Genomic DNA, 17037 nt, shown 5'->3' on the forward strand with positions numbered 1-17037 from the left:
ATGAAATGAATGTCACAAACTGTGGTATGTTCGGAAAACTTTAGATACCTATCGCTACAATTTTTTTATCGCAAACTTTGAAAAAACAATTTAATTTTTAGTTTTTGGTATTTTTAAGGTAGGGCATTGTGATCTCAAGGTAGGGCATTGCCCCACAATGCCCTCCCCTAGCTACTGCCGTGAATGCATTTCTATTGGCCTAAGCTATCATAAGGCATATGTACATAATTTCTTCGAAATATTCCTGTCAGACAGCCTGCGATAAGCAGTGGCGTCGGTTGTTGAGATTTATTTAATTCATAAATTTCTTCAAATAAATAGAAATATGGAGCTCTTTAGACCATGGGTGAATGAAGACAATGAAATTGCACTGTGTATTGAGAATAAATACAGGTATGAATTTAATAATAAACATTTAGATATACAAACACAGCAAGTTATTTTAAATATATTCGAATGTTTGAAAAAGAAAAGTAGTCACGAAAGGGGTTGGTGTGGATCATTCACAGAACCGAAATTATGTAAAGAAAAACTGAAATCAGTTGACTAAGCTACTGAAGATTTTATATGTAGGACAATTTATAGTTTATGTAAGGAAAACTGTGATTAGAGGTCTGAAGTTAGAGAAAATTTATTATATTGAAAAGCTGTTCAAAGAACAGGGTCATACTCTTCTCAGACTACCTCCTTACTATTGCATATTTAACCCTATAGAGTTAATATGGGCAAATGTAAAATCAGAATTATGAAAATGTAATCAATTTCCATAACTAAAGAGGTTAAAGAACTCGTAAAGAAACTTCTAGCAGCAGACCGCCAAGAGCTTTGGAAAAACTGTGTTTAAAATGTCGAAAAAGAAGATTAGTATGTGGTATCACCCTCTTCACATTCCTTAATAATTCAATCAAATGATGACTCTAGTTCAGACAATTCTGACTACCATGATTATTTATAAAGATACTTTGCATTTTTGAATTTTTTGGATTTGAAATTGTTTTGAATACTTTGAAATTTTTCTTTTGTTTTATTTGCAAAAAATTCATTTTCTCTAGGGTTTTTACTTTGTTTTCCAGAAAAAAAAACGAATGTGGTACAAAAAGGGCTTAGTTTACGTCTGGTACCGTGTTTAAACCAAACTCCCTTACAGGCAGGTACATTTTATTTGGCTATTTATGTTTTATAATTTAATATTAAGTTGTAGCAAGTTAACAAGGTAAGAGAATGATTTTTTTCTGAGTTCCAAGTAGGACTACAATTTAGTGCATCTGTCTAAATAACAGCGTATAATGCCGTCCAACTTTCTTGCATAAGATATACATATTTTTAAAAGGATTTATAAGAATCATAAATTTATACAATGAGGTATTTACGCCTATGGTAGATGAAACAAAATTGTCTGCAAAGGTTTTTATAATCTGCAATTGATATTGGAAGAATTACACTGCTTCTTAATACAGAACAATTTAATAACCCCTCGTAAATTAACTATCTGCAAAGAAAAAAAATCCAAATATATTGAAATGAGTTGTGGCTTTATAAATTCTTTTCTATTCTTTTTTGCTTCTATCGCAGACAAAATTGCCGATAATAAGCCACTTCATTGGATGATGAAAACCTTTACTCCCTCAAAGGGTTAACCACTAGGTGGATAATATTTACAACAGAATTATCGATTCGCTTCTGTCAAATAACGTAATATGGTACCAGGTGCTCTCTCAATATGATGTGGAGTACATAATAATTTAAATGGAACATTTTCAGATCAATGGATTCAGATAAGAGGTTCATCGAAGCCGACCAGGTCACAAGACCTTAGTGCACTAGTTTTTAGTGTGGGTTTATTTGAATTCAAAATTATACGACAATCAATCCATTAATATTCAGAAATTAAAAGCTAGGTGTCGTATGCAAGTCATTACAATACAACCTGATACGGTTAATGAAGTGTTGCAAGTAATTCACAAATAATGGCTTGATGTCAAGAACCAGAAGGGTCCCAATTCAAGTATTTCATTTAAAGCTTTTTTGATACTACTTTTGTAAATTATGGATCATCATTTAAAACTATGACACGTTGGGTAATAGCGATACATATTTTAGTTCTTTATCTATCCACGTATTTGAATTTGCCTTGAAAATAAATATTTTTATTTCGAAAAACATTCGATCCGGTCTGGCGGCCAACTCATAAAAATCATCATAGTTCTTTAAAATAAAAACAAAACTTAATTTTTCTTTTGATATGTCTTAATACTTTTTACCTTAACGTTCTATCACGAAAAAATTTGATGTTTCCAATCCAAATAAGTATAAAAAAAACTATGGTCGATGTTGGGTGGATATTGAGAACATTAAGTTTCGAGTGTTGAATAAACATTAATTTTCAGTGGCTTTCTGCATTTAAAACTATCCATATCCATGCATGATGCTGAATGTTCGGGATCGTCACTTACTGTAAATTAATCAGAAATAGCTAATAAAATCCGTGCATTTATAATAAGGAATATCTATTAAAATACGAGAGATAGCTAAGAAAGTGAATAGTTGACTCGAACGCAATATTAAATTACGTTTAGAATACTATCTGCCAAGTGAGTGTATTAATTGACTGATCAATAACTCGTTCATATTGAAAATAATCTTAAAATGTAGTCCAAGTGAGTATTTTTTGTCGAAATATTGCAGTAGATGAAAATACAGCCGAAACAAAAGAGTTCGATTGACTTATGGGTAACATTATGAATTACAGTAAATCTGACAGCACGTATTTATTTTTTATTCACAAAATCCCTAACCTAACCAAGGATAATCAATTTTAATGCTTAAATTACTAATAAATATAATTTTTGAAGGATATTTGATCGTTTTGGCATGATATATCATGAGTATTAATGTGGGAATTATTGGTAACGGCTATCATATTCCTGTTCTTCGATAGTTAATAAAATAAAATCTATCTTTAAATATTTTGTATACAATGATGTATTATTCATTATATTATTCATATAATATTATTCTAGGTTGCTACAGTTATCCAAATTGCAGGAATATTGTATAAGGCATCGCAAGAAGCAGATTATCGATGGAATATATATATTATTACTATGATGATATAGTAAAGGTCATCTCTTTACGCAAAATAAGTACAATCACTAAACCTCGGGTTTGTCTGGATTATTTAACTACGGGAAATCAACATGGAGAGAGAGATTAATAGAAACGCTTCACTTCAGTTGACGAATAATTCCAGATAAATACGGAGCACAAGGAATCAGCACTTACTTAGAAATTTCGGAACAGTTGGATAACAAATCCAATGAGACTATTAAAGGCGCATTTAAGATGATAGGTGTGAATAAAACGATAATATATTATGTATTATGAATAGAATATTATGTATTATGATTGGATACTTGTTTGTTATTAGTTTATACGTATTACAATGTAGGGTAGAATCGTGTTCTTATTAGATTCATATTTTGTAACAACCTGTATAATTTTATTTCGATTTTTCATTATAAAAAATTCGTATTTTTTAAGCAATGAGTCATCGATGTAGGTATTTGTGTTTTTTTGAAGAACTTGACTAATCGCTTATCACTGACGAATTAGAAAACGAAGAAACGAGGTATGATTTTAGTTTTCAGTCATTATTATTATGTTCTCAGCAAACGGCTGGTGCGGATGTTAAATAGTTGAATTTAGTGACAATAAAACTGTGGTTTCCAAATAAATGCGTTTCCTTTCAGCTTCGTGTAATAATTCAGAAGTGGGATCTTAAACCAGCTTTATTTTTGTTTTTGATTTTACCGGTTAAAAGTGTTAAAAAAGTGGCTTTTTTACGGACAAAATGAGTGACATCGAGGAAGGAGATGCGGAAATACGTAAAAGTCAAATGTACGACAATTTTATTGAAAAGTTATTCAAAAATAAATTACAGCTGCTCTAAAAAGAAAATTTGACTCAAATCCAGGACTTTTAGCGACTTCAGAAGATTTAAACTATGACGGCGTAACAGCCACAGATACCAACACTGGAAAACTAACAGTAAAATGTGACATTATTCCGCCGTTTGATCCCTATGATCGCAATCACACTGTGATTTCATGGCTAAATAAAATTGAACAACTTTCCCAGGTTTACGGATGGACCAATTATGAGAAAACTGGATACATGCAAATGAAGTGAGTGGTTTTTTCGTTTGGACAACTATGGCAGAACTTGGGCTGAGTGGAAAACAGCGTTATCCAGGGCATTTCCCAAATGTGTTGATTACGCCACTGTCTTAGAAGAACTAGTCGCACGAAAAAAAGTCCCGACGAAAGCATGACCACTACTATCATGCGAAGCTGAATCTTACGCAACAATGCCGTCTAATAAACCACGCTACCAAGTATTGCTTGAAACGACAAGCTAGTTCCAAATAAAGGCAGGACGTAAAACGATGCGATTTTTGCAAAAAACTAGGACATAGCCAGGATGACTGCTGGCATAAGAAAAAGAACGTTGAGGAGGTCAACACTTTAGGGCAAGTACAAAATGATTTATATAAATTGGTTGTTATAATAAATAATATTCCGTTTTGAGGGTATTTAGATACTGGTAGTTCAATAAATGTGGCAAATATAAAGTTTCTAAATCAAACAAAATTACAATTGATGCCCTCTACTACGGTTATTGGAGGTTTTGATGGGTCATTTGTGATTCCAAAGGGCTTAATTAAAACCGATGTTTCAAAAAATAAAATAGATTTTTCTACAGATATCCTAATAGTGAATACAGCAATAAATGATATTGATATTATTATAGGACAGCCTATATTGAGTCAACTGAATATCATGTTGGAAATAAAGCCCAATCAAGTAACTTTATCAAAATATGAAGGTGAAAATAAAAATAGTATTAAAGTCAAAAATTTAAATAACATTGAGTCTTCTGTAATAAAACGAGGTGATTTGGCGGATGGCGAAATGGATGATCTGTTTCATTTACCAAATTTAAAACAATATTGCTTTGCACGATCTCCTGCCGAGCTGGGCAAAATATAAAATACTGAATTTTCCATAACCTTAAATTCAAAACAAGCAATATACTATAAACCGTATAGATTGTCAGATAAAGAAAAAACAATAATGCGAGAGCAGGTAAATGAACTATTATCAGCAGGTATTATATAAACCTCTAATAGGTCATATGCCAGCCCCGCCATTTTGGTAAAAAAAACGAAATTGAGATTATAGACTATGCATTGATTATAGAAAGCTTAATGCTATTACTGTAAAAGACCGCTACCCATTACCAAATATTGAGGACCTTATAAACAAATTAGGCGGAAATAAATATTTTTGTAGCTTGGATATGAAACAAGGTTATTATCAAATTCCTTTAACAAAAGATTCTATAGATAAAACAGCCTTTATAACTTCACACGGCCAATACGAGTTCCTCAGGGTCAAGGTTTACCTTGACCATATCTTGATTCCATAAAAATCGATATTTCAGGAAATGGAATAACTATTTTAGAGATATGGGATAAAAACAACTTAAAATTAAACTTGGAAAAATGTTATTTTTTCAAAACTAAAATTGATTTTTTGGGATACGAAGTTAGTGAAAACGAAATCAAACCCAGATCAAAAAAGGTAGAAGCAATAAAAACATTTAAAACCCCCTCGAATGTGCACGAAGTAAGACAGTTATTAGGTCTTATTTCATTTTTCAGGAAATTTATTAAAAATCATGCCGAAATAGTCGCACCATTAACGAAATTGCTAAGAAAAAACGTAAAATGGCATTGGGGCGAAAGTCAAAATAAAGCAGTCCCAAAAATAGAATCAATTCTTATAAATGAACCTGTTTTAACGATATACAACCCAGATTCAAAAAAAGAACTACATACTGACGCAAGCTCGAAAGGCATTGCCGGTATTCTTTTCAAAGAAACAAGCAGTGGGCTAACGCCCGTAGCTTATTACAGTAGAGCAACAACCGTGGACGAGTCTTTTTACCACTCATATGAGTTGGAAACTTTGGCTGTTGTCGAATCCATAAAAAGATTTAGAATTTACCTAAACGGTACTCATTTAAAATAGTTACGGATTGTAGCGCGGTCCGAAGTACGTTTGTGAAAAAAGAATTGGTGCCAAGAATAGCTCGTTGGTGGTTAGCCATTCAAGATTACGATTTTGAGATTGAACATCGGCCAGGGTGCAAAATTTCGCATGTAGATGCCCTGAACCGACACACGGAATATGTTTTAAGACTTGAAATTGACGACTGGGCACTAACAGTCGAACAAATTCGAATAATTCGCGAAAACCTAAAATCGAGCACAGCGGCTGAAGAAATAAAAAACACGTATTGTTTTAAAAACGATAGGGTTTACAGGAAAATTTTAAATGGCGAATTAAGACTGGTAATTCCAAAATTATGTAGGCTTAATATAATAAGAAAATATCATGATGAAATAGATCATATTGGTTTAAAACGATGCGAAACCAAAAATGACACGGTTCATAAAAAAGTTTGTTAATGCATGTATTGATTGTGCAGATAAGAAAAGTCAATATAGCAAAAAAGAAGGTTTTCTTCACTCTATAGCTAAACCAATGGAACCCCTTGGTACATATTGACCACATAGGACCCTTTTGTAAAACAAACAAAAATTACGCATAGATTGTTATGATCGTGAATTCGTTTTCAAAGTACTTGTTTGCAAGACCGACTAAAATAACAAACTCAAATGAAATATGTTTGGAACACCCAAACGTATTATCGCAGATCGTGGCAATGCCTTTAAATCTAACACATTTAAAGAGTTTTGCGACGAAAGGAAAATTAAATTGGTTTTAAATGCAGTAGCTTCGCCCCGTTCAAATGGACGAGTCGAACGATACAACTGTACCCTTCTAGATTACATAAACAAGAGTGTACAGAATGAAAACGAATGGCACGACAAACTGTCAGATGTTGTCTGGGGAATGAACAATACCATTAATGAAAGTACGTTACACACACATTAATGTTTGGTTTTGATGAAGATCGTCACGGAAATTTAGATGAAGAAGATATCAATACCGAAAATAGGCAAACAATTGCAGAAAAAGCCAAAACAAGAATGGACTTACAAAGCGAAAAAATGCAGAAGCAGTAACAAGAAAAGGAAAGAGAGCACTAAATACAGTGTAGGAAGCTTGGTTCTATTGCAAGGATCTAAAAAAGACACTAAAGATGTCAGTCGCATGACAGGTGACAAATACGGAGGGCCCTACAAAGTATCGAAAGTTTTAGGAAACGATGGATACGAAATTGTGGCTCTAAAAGGAATGAAAGTTTACCAACGATACACTGCAATTGTAGCTGCAGATGCAATAAGAGAATACAAATCTGGTGCAATAATTGAATCAGAAACGTCTTTTTCTGACGAAGAGGTGAATAGTACGGATGAGTTAATTGATTTTTTGAAGAACTTGACTAATCGCTTATCACTGACGAATTAGAAAACGAAGAAACGAGGTATGATTTTAGTTTTCAGTCATTATTATTATGTTCTCAGCAAACGGCTGGTGCGGATGTTAAATATGTAGTTGAATTTAGTGGCAATAAAACTGTGGTTTCCAAATAAATGCGTTTATTTTCAACTTCGTGTAATAAATACGTTATTTCTGGACGTAACTAGATATGAGAACAGCATAAGATCTGCTATGTTGGAATTTCTAGAACCGTTGGTAGTATTCATACTGAATACACTGTTTAAATTATTTCCACACCAACACTCATAATTACACTGTTGAGGCACGTTTCGTTATCGTTTTCTTCTTTAGAGACTGAAGGTAAACTGATACCTATTAAATTGGCTTACCTATTTTATACTAAATTTTCCCACCAATGAACCTGTAAGGAACAGGCCCTTTGTCTATATTTAAACTGTTCCCACGTTTAACAATGCTTTCAAATGCATGCAGCAATTTATTATTGAATATATTTTTTAACAATTGTATTCTATTTATGTCATGATTATGGCTGGCAACGTGATCGGCTTTATTTGATTTATCGGATTTTAAATGAGCTATGTGCTATGTGCTAAACTGACATTAATGGATCTATTAGTCCGCTCGACATACTTCCTGCAATGAATACAACAAACACCTACCAACGATTTCTGAAAATTGTCTTTTTTGTTTTCGACTCTTTTTCAAGGATATTTGAATTGTAGGTAATAATAAATTATTGGTCATTACTTTTTAAATTAAAATTCAGTAAAATAATTTTATAAATTTTGGGAAAGCACTTGTAGATATGGTGAGGGAATAATGCTACACATATTAATGTTCCAGATCTGTTTTTTTCCTTAATGGACAATAATATTTTTTGTATATACTATAACTGTAAACATTTCCTGGTAATAAAAAGTGACGTCGCTCTGGATTAAAATTAAATCGCGATTAAGTTCTGAAATAATCTGGACATGTGAATACGAAGATATATTTAGAAATTTTTAGCCTACTATAGAACCAAACAAAATTTCAATGTCAAAGTATTTTATTATTCAACATATTCTGCTCTTAATTGGATACTTGGATATTTATTATAGCGAGCCTACAGCGTCTCTAGACCTTTCAAAAAAAATGTTTCTTCTTGCTCTGCAAACCAGACCTCCACAGCTTTTATTACCTCCTTGTTGGAAGAAAATTTACGACCTTTTAAACTTTTTTTCATTTGAGGAAAGAGATAATAGTCGGACGGAGCCAAATCTGGGGGTATTCTAGTAATTCAAACCCTATATCACGAATTTTTTGCATGGCTAATCATGTGATCGATGCATCGATATTTTCGGGGACTGACACAGAAGCTGGCCTTTCCGATCGGTCATCATCTTCAATGGAAAATTTACATCTTTAGAAGCTTGCAGTCCAATTTTTCACGGTCGCATATGAAGCACATTGATCATCAAGGTTATTAAGCATATCTTCATGAATCTGCTTACCCCTTAACCCTTTTAGATACAGGTACTTGATGATGACTCAATACTCCAATTTTTCGATTTTCACAATTTCGGTGGAAACGTTTTTTCTTCTAATTTATTGCATAATTCTGGTTTACTTTTTTGACGTCAAAGTTCACACTGACACTTCTAATAAGTTATTGTACGTTGCTATGGTAACGCAATATTTTGTTTATGCATGGAACTGGTCTAGGTTAACTAGATATCAATACAGCCTCGTAGATGACCATGTTTACTATTCACTGATATCTAATATCTAAGAATGTATAATCGTTTCCACTCACTTTTAGTATCGCTCACAATGCTATTACCAATAATAGAATATCTCGCAAGAGCAAGGTTAAGCGATGAATTGTGTAACTGAATTCCTTGCGTAACTATAATCGTTATCGAGTAAAAAAAGTTCGCTCGAAACCCAATGAATTGAATTGCTTATTTATGTAAATCGATAACTATTTATTCATTTGACATAATTGTTTTTATTAATTATATTATGAAAAAGGATAATTCTCAATAAATTGTAGAGAAAATTATGAAAATTAACAATGACCATAAGCACACAACTGTCTGAGTTAAAACTAAATTAAAATCAAAATAAATTTCAAAATTCCAAACATTCCCGAAAGGGTTGAGTGACTTAATTTTACGGTGTGAATGTAAATTGTCCTGAAGAGATTCAAGCTGGTCAACATACACTTTCTCACATCAAAACCCTTTTTAAACGCATTACATACTAGAAATTGACTCCTGTACTCACTCCAAATTTTATTATTTTACATTGAAAAATTTATTCCGGTATGGGGTAATTTCAATTGATTGACAGCATTGAGTTTCTGATAGGAAATAAGGAATCGTTTACGATCATAACCTTGAAATGATGAAATGCTGTTCTCTTTCAGTTGTTGATCAAGACAAATTTTAGCGAAACATTAAGTGTCCATTTCAATACCTTAATAGTGGTCTACCAGAGCTAGAAAAACTTTCTAATCTCCACCAATTTTGATAGCAATTTACCCACATATATACCTACTTTAAAACCAGAGATTAGCTTAGGAAATACTCAAACTTGTATCCATACATGTTGCTGTTATTTGTAGATAAATAAGTAACACTTGAAGAAACTAGCACTTTACATAAATCTAATGTTTGCGAAAACATTTACTGAGAATTGATGTCTAAACGCAGAAATAATTTTTGTTTAATAATTGACAATATACTCGTATGTGCATCGAAAACAAGTTTTCGCCTTTGGCAAAACTATGCCAATATAATTATGGGATTGAGAAGTAAAAGTTGCTACAACAAAAATATGATAGAATAAATTACTACAACTGATTTTTTTACAACGGAATATAGAATCATGTGATTCAAGCACTTAAAAATTGATGTTAAGATGGAACCAAACAGGTTTCAAATTCCTCTTGAGATTGATTAAGAAGCAATAAACAAACATAGAATTTGCTTTACGATTATTACAAATTATAATTTATCTATCTATGATTACCGTCTGACGACGGTAATCATAAAACTAAACAATACAAGAACAGATGCAGATTTTATATTATATTTGTTTCATAATCATCCGTGGGTTATGTATAATAATTGAAAAAAATTGATTGCAGGAACCCCAAAAATATTAAGCCATGACAAAGAGGTTTTTTTAGAATAAAATGTTGAGTTAGTAGTGAAAACCAGTTGAGTTCTTCATTAAGCGAATCATGAAGAATTTATTTTCTAAACCATCCGAAATTCAACATCACACACCAAAAAACTTGACCTAGAGGAAAAGAAATATCGATGGCTATAAATAGAATACCGTGCCACTTTTTAAATCTTCAAAGATTAAAATAGAGTCCTAAAAGAAGCCTCTTTTTAGTCAATTTTAACGTCATTTGTTGGATTAAATATAAATATTATAGTAGCCATCTATCTGACATAAATATTCGTAATATTTGATTTTAGCATAGTTCTGATAATTGATAAGGAATAGCCAGAAATTAAAAACAATTGATAAAAGATATGTGAAAAAACTAAAATTCGAGGTAACTCCTACAGTGAGGTATATCGATAAGTTAGTTTTTAGTGAAAAGGTGGTGGCATTATATATCATATTTCTTGAGATGTTTTATAATTTGATTTAGATTTTGACATGAACTGGTAAGGAGATTACTTATGAATGCGCTTCGAAGTTGACAAAGGTGCTCAAAAATATTTGTTTCTTTCTTAAATTTTGCAAATTCTAACTTCGTACCGTTTTTTTAAGATTAACGAACCTCACGTTTAACAATGCTTTTAAATGCATGCAACAGTTCATTATTGAATTTATTTTTTAACAATTTAATTCTTTTAATATTTATTTCATGATTATGACTGACATTCAAGAAAACAAGTATTTTTTATTATAGCTTCGTATAGTATGTACCGTTTTTTTAAACATTAACCTAAACAGAGAAACTAAATTGATCTCATAGGGTTTATTAGGTTTCCAACAATATAATAATAAATCTGATCACAAGGCTAGTTGAGAGAACAAAAGTAAATATGTATCTCATTTTTAGGCCAGAAAATAACAGACCACTGCTCGAAGCTTCACCTCGAACAGCAAAGAAGAGAAAAAGAAAATTAAAAGGAGAAAAGTTGAAAAATGCTATTTATCTGGCGATCATCTAAAATAACAATTGAATATAATGCATATAAAAATACTTTTATTCACGGGAATATGAGTGTATTTTGTATGGAAGCTGAAAAATGTGGTTCATGCTGTTAAACTTAAATTAAAATAGCCCCAAAAAATAAATATATTTTGTCACATAGAAATTTGAATTTCTCGAGAAAAATGACCTAGAAGATGACGAACTAGATAAATTTTGAGATTGGTTTTACTATCAACTATTAGTAGGTTCTGCCAGTGAAAGATAATATCTATTTGTTATAAGAAAATGGCGAAAATGAAATTTCTGCTGTGGTTCCAAAAATATACCGTCAAGATCATTTTAGAGGACAGGAGTGATTCATATTCTATGGTAAATCATGATAGGCCAAATATCCATATTATATAACTAGAATAAAAAGGACAAAACATAACATCCAAAAAGTGCCACCAAGTCTTACGAATTAACATTCGAATTCAACAGGTGTTTTTCCTGGAGAAATCATCAATTTTATAAGCACTATCAAAAACAAATAGGGAATCTAAATTTGTTTAAGAAGTTTAAAGTTAAAAAAATTATTTCCTTGATAAAAGAATAAAGCTTTTGTTGATTTTTTTTTATTTGGAGCAAATCGTGATAACCAAGAAACCTGCATACATTCTATGTAACCAACCAGCTATTTGTCAGGTTCAACATTCCGTGACAGATTTCAACTATCGGTAGGTTCGTAAACTATAACGATATTTTTCTTATTCGAGTTGGGCCAAGAACTTCTAAGAAATAATATAAACCTCCATAATAAAAAAAAATGTTAAACTGCAAAATATAATAGCTTTTTTACCAGAGCTGCTCAAAGACAATGTAAGAGAATACTCGAACCTCAATAATCAAAAAGATGGGTATAAGAAATATCTATAGAAACATTTATAACAAGTGTAATGAATAAATATGACCTTGTTATAATCAAGGTGTAAAGCGACAGAAAAACTTTTCAAATGATGAGATTTTTGAAAATTTTAATTGAGTGTATTTTGTGGAAACTGCGTTTTAATTTGTTATATTCAGTTAAAAAACTAGTGTTCACTGGAGTTATTTAAAACTAGTATTAATTCAATAGCTCATATACCATACACCTAATATAGATTTTGTTGATAAAACGTTCATATAATACTCTGTCATGTAACAACTTTCCTTTCACATACAAAATTCTTATTTATTTTATTAACTTACCCAATATAAAAGTATTTTTTTCTTTACTGTACAACTCACTAACAGAGAAGACAACTAGTATCACTACATTGGCACACAATACTTTCGATTTCATAATTCTTGTACTCCAGGTATCTACAGAACATTCTTTAATCCTCGATGTTTATACGATTAAAAAAAAGTGGAAGATTGCAAAGCAACGCGAGTTTACATAAGCATCGATATGAGGTGTTTCACTTTCATTTAAAATTAATGAACTAAGTGGAGGTTGAATTCTACATATAATCAAAGAACATCCACTCATTTCAAGTATTATGAAACAAGGAGAAAACTATTTGGGAAATTGTGAAGTTTGAGGATTTGATTAATTTGAAGATAAATGAAATATTATTAAATTATATGTTATCATTGTAAAATATCAGATTCATGTTTTCTTATAGCGATGGGTAATACAAATTTTGGAATCAAATTTATAAAGAGTAGGAAATTTTTAAAATGTTCTCATTTGTAAGAGACATCATTACATATTTAATTTAATTTTATTTAATTATTCCACTCAATGCTTATAGCACAGCATAAGTATTTAAAAAAGGTCTAAGAATTGAGAAATCAAAGAAATTAATATTGGCATGACTAAACAAAATTAACATGAATGTACGTATGTATTAGATGACAATAGACCATCTATTGTGTGTTAACTAATTTGAGTCAATGATTCGTGTGTGATTGAATAAGATCGATTATCGTCATAGCCAACACCTAAACTAACCATCCGAGGGGATTCTACAATGGTCCGATAGCATTATTTGCTATTGTGTAGCAGAATATCAAGGGAACACCATCCATTACTGATCCATTTAGAAACAATAAAATTGACTCTAATAAAGCTTTCATTCAGAAACGGTGATTTTTCCGTGTCGTTGATTGTATGACAATTTCACCGTGTATATTTGTAAGAGTATATCAATTTGTAAATACAGGGTTTGCAAATACCACAGAGAGATCTCAATAAATGATTCAATTTGATATAGGAATACGAACCCTTACGGGGCCTATTTGTTGGGATATAGGGTGTTCAAAATTTTAAATCAAAATCAAAAATTGTGACCAATATGCTCCTTAATAAAGTAATATTTTGACATAAACAAACTTTGGAATCAACCAGTGGCGCGCTTTCAGGGTTGGTTGTCACTTTTATCCCCCTATTTTTTACGCCTCTGGAGCACATTCGTTCCAAATTGCCCGATTATTTTTAGTAAAAAAATGAACGGTGCTATAGAAATTTTCTTCTAAACAAAAGTCTGCAAACACGTAAATATTTACAAATTAATAAATTATTCATTTAATTCCAAATAATAATTAAGAGTAATTAGTTTAAAACCAAAAATTATATATAATCTCAATTGTTAGTTAGAATAGTTAGAATATGTGAAATATATAAAAAAATCTCTGTATAAGGTTTACAGTGGAAAGTGATGGGAAGAACACTTCCCGAAATCTTGAATTTTTAGTTTAATAAAGTGTGTTTATGTATGTATATATTCGGTGCGAATATTGAGTCTTACCCTCTCTAAGAGTCTTCCGTTATTTTCGATAAAAATAAAAATCCTCGAACCCTTCAATTTTTATTTTAATCGAAGTGTTTTATAACATACAAAAAATTGTCACCGCCTTTACCCACTACCCTTGGCAGCTACTTAGAAACACTCCTCAAATTTTTTTCAATAATTTGTATCTGAGAAGATGAATTGGGTGTTCCGGAATGAAGCCCACCAAAATCACCAAATCTGACTCCTTTAGATTAAACCGATGAGGCTATTTTAAATCTGAAGTGTATGTGAGCCATTTAACGACACTTGCTGAATTCCATACTGAACACACTATTTACACTACCACTACACAATCACTCACAATTATACTTGACGCCAAGTTATCGTCTTCAGAGATTGGAGGTAAACTAAAACATAACTAGTTGACTTTCCTGTTTTATACTGAATTTTCTCACCAATAAACCTTTTCTCGGAAAATTAATTCCAGCGGGAAAACTTCATTATCAAGAGAGGGGTGGACGTAAGGTCGTTATTCTTTTATTGATAAGAAGTTATTTGATTCCGTGCCTATTCCATTCAACGAATCACCGCTTTTTGGTTGATTCCAAGACCTCGATCTTCCTACTCCTTAGAATTCCATCGAGGAAATGGAAGCTGAATCAAAAAATATGAACATGATTATAATAGAAGTAAACGATAATGTTCTTACTATCGAGAACACAGTATATTTTAAAACTATCACTGCTACTTTTGAGACAAATGGTGAGCTAGCCGTTTGGACCTTGTAAATATGGCCTTTGGCGTGGTTTGTCTTTGTGACCACAAGAAGTATATTATTGACTGGATGGTTAATGAATGCTGGGAGCTCAGCTTCTCTGGGGATTTTAAAGGAAAGAGGTGAATGAAGAATATGTTTCCAGGTTGACGGAATCTCTGGTTATCGTCCCTTACGTTCAAGTATTTTGGACGTTTTTGTTGTTTCGAATGTTTCTCGAATTATTCTGAAATTGGAAGGAGTTCTGAAGGAGCGAAGTGGAGCAAAGTTTTGGTTGTATTGAAATTGATTGTGTGTGGATGGACTGATGGACACGATGTTGGAAAAAATAGAGGAAATATCCTAATTAGTAAAGGCATTCCTTTGCTCTTGCGGAAATACGTGGATTTGTCTAACAAATGTAGGAACGGGAGCAATCTAAGTAAGGGACTTCATACGCTCATGGTGTTCATTGGATATTTTTTTATTGGCGGATCGAATTAGATGGAAAGTTTCTGATTAGGTTTAAATATTGCGAATACCCTTAGTTATAAGATTCTAAAAATTCTGTTTGCTACATCTTTAATATAAGGAAGGGATATTTACAACTGATTTTATAAACCAGTGGAGGAGTTAGAGATAAAAATTTGTGGATGCTCACAGAGATTTGGGATTTGTTGCAACTATAGAATATTTGCTTAAAAAAATTTATTTCGTCAGGGAAAAGTTGAGGGAGTGGGTTTTCGATAGATGGATAGAACCACTGTGGAGAAAGTTTTTTAATCATGATGTCAAGAAGTCCTCCTCTACTTTCATCGTCAACTGTATACATATATGTATGCATAGAATAGTGCTCAATTTTTGAAATGATCCTTGAAAATGTTGGCAATGAGAGAAGACAGAGGGCCATCTGTAGATAGTTGGTAGAAATTGACTTGAAATATGAGCGAAAGATGATCGGGAGCAATGTGGTGACTAGTGTTTAAGATAAACAAAGTTTCATCGATGGAGATGTTGGTAAATAAGGAGATAATACCAAATATGACATCTTGCTAAAGAGTTTCAGCAAGATGTTTGGCCTGAACTTGGGTGGAACAATTAAATGCACTGACAATAGGACGTAGTGAAAGATCGGGTTTGTGTTGTGGATTATCGGAAGACCGTGTATAATTTTTCTGGATGAATGAGTTTGGCTGATGTCTGAAGTTTGGATTTGATGATAAGAGTTTTTGATGTCTGTTACAGATATGTGATTAGATAGTTGGGGACAATTTTGTAATCGGAAGTATTGTGAAGTTTATTCATTTTATTAAGATTAGAAGAGGTATTGAGGACGACTGTGGCATCAATTGTTTTTGGAGGCGGATTTTGAAGCGAAATAATTTTGGATAAATTATCCTTTCGGGTTCATCTTTAATGAGCATCAAAGACACTGGCATGTATCTTTCCATATAAGCTTAGAAATCTCAAAAGTATGTGCTCAAAAAATCTCCTTCCATGACAAAGCTTCAATAACTTATTGTTTGAAATCTATTTTCATAAGCAAAGGGGGAAATGTATTTTTTCTGTCAACAAGTGGCTTTAAAATGTTTTATTCACCAGGTCTCGGGGATATAGCAGTACTGCACCCAATGCTTTTACAAGCTCTGCTGTCTCACATACACAACAAACAGGTATACTTGGTATATAGGCGTTGCTGGCCACGAAGTAAACGTAATATTTTAATTTCAACACAGATGATCCGTTTGTGTATCTTTTATCGCAAGAGGTCAATGATTCTTTTTATATTTTCATATTCTCCATGCAAAGAAACTAAATGACTTATTGGTATGGGTTTTTATTGTGGAAGACTATAGTTGGATCTATCTA

The 17037-nt window shown here is 32.0% G+C and overlaps 1 protein-coding gene across 1 annotated transcript in view; it reads right to left on the bottom strand.

Annotated features, from left to right (window-relative positions):
• LOC130440968 (uncharacterized) overlaps positions 1-13089 on the bottom strand; it is a 34693-nt gene extending 21604 nt beyond the window's left edge. Inside the window, exon 1 of the mRNA XM_056774389.1 lies at positions 12886-13089. Within this exon, the coding sequence (XP_056630367.1) occupies positions 12886-12979 (94 nt within the window). The 5' untranslated portion in view covers positions 12980-13089. The remainder of the gene's footprint in view (positions 1-12885) is intronic.
• Between the last annotated feature and the right edge of the window lie 3948 nt (positions 13090-17037).

The sequence above is a fragment of the Diorhabda sublineata genome, chromosome 3 (assembly GCF_026230105.1).
Source record: "Diorhabda sublineata isolate icDioSubl1.1 chromosome 3, icDioSubl1.1, whole genome shotgun sequence".
Taxonomy (NCBI): domain Eukaryota; kingdom Metazoa; phylum Arthropoda; class Insecta; order Coleoptera; family Chrysomelidae; genus Diorhabda; species Diorhabda sublineata.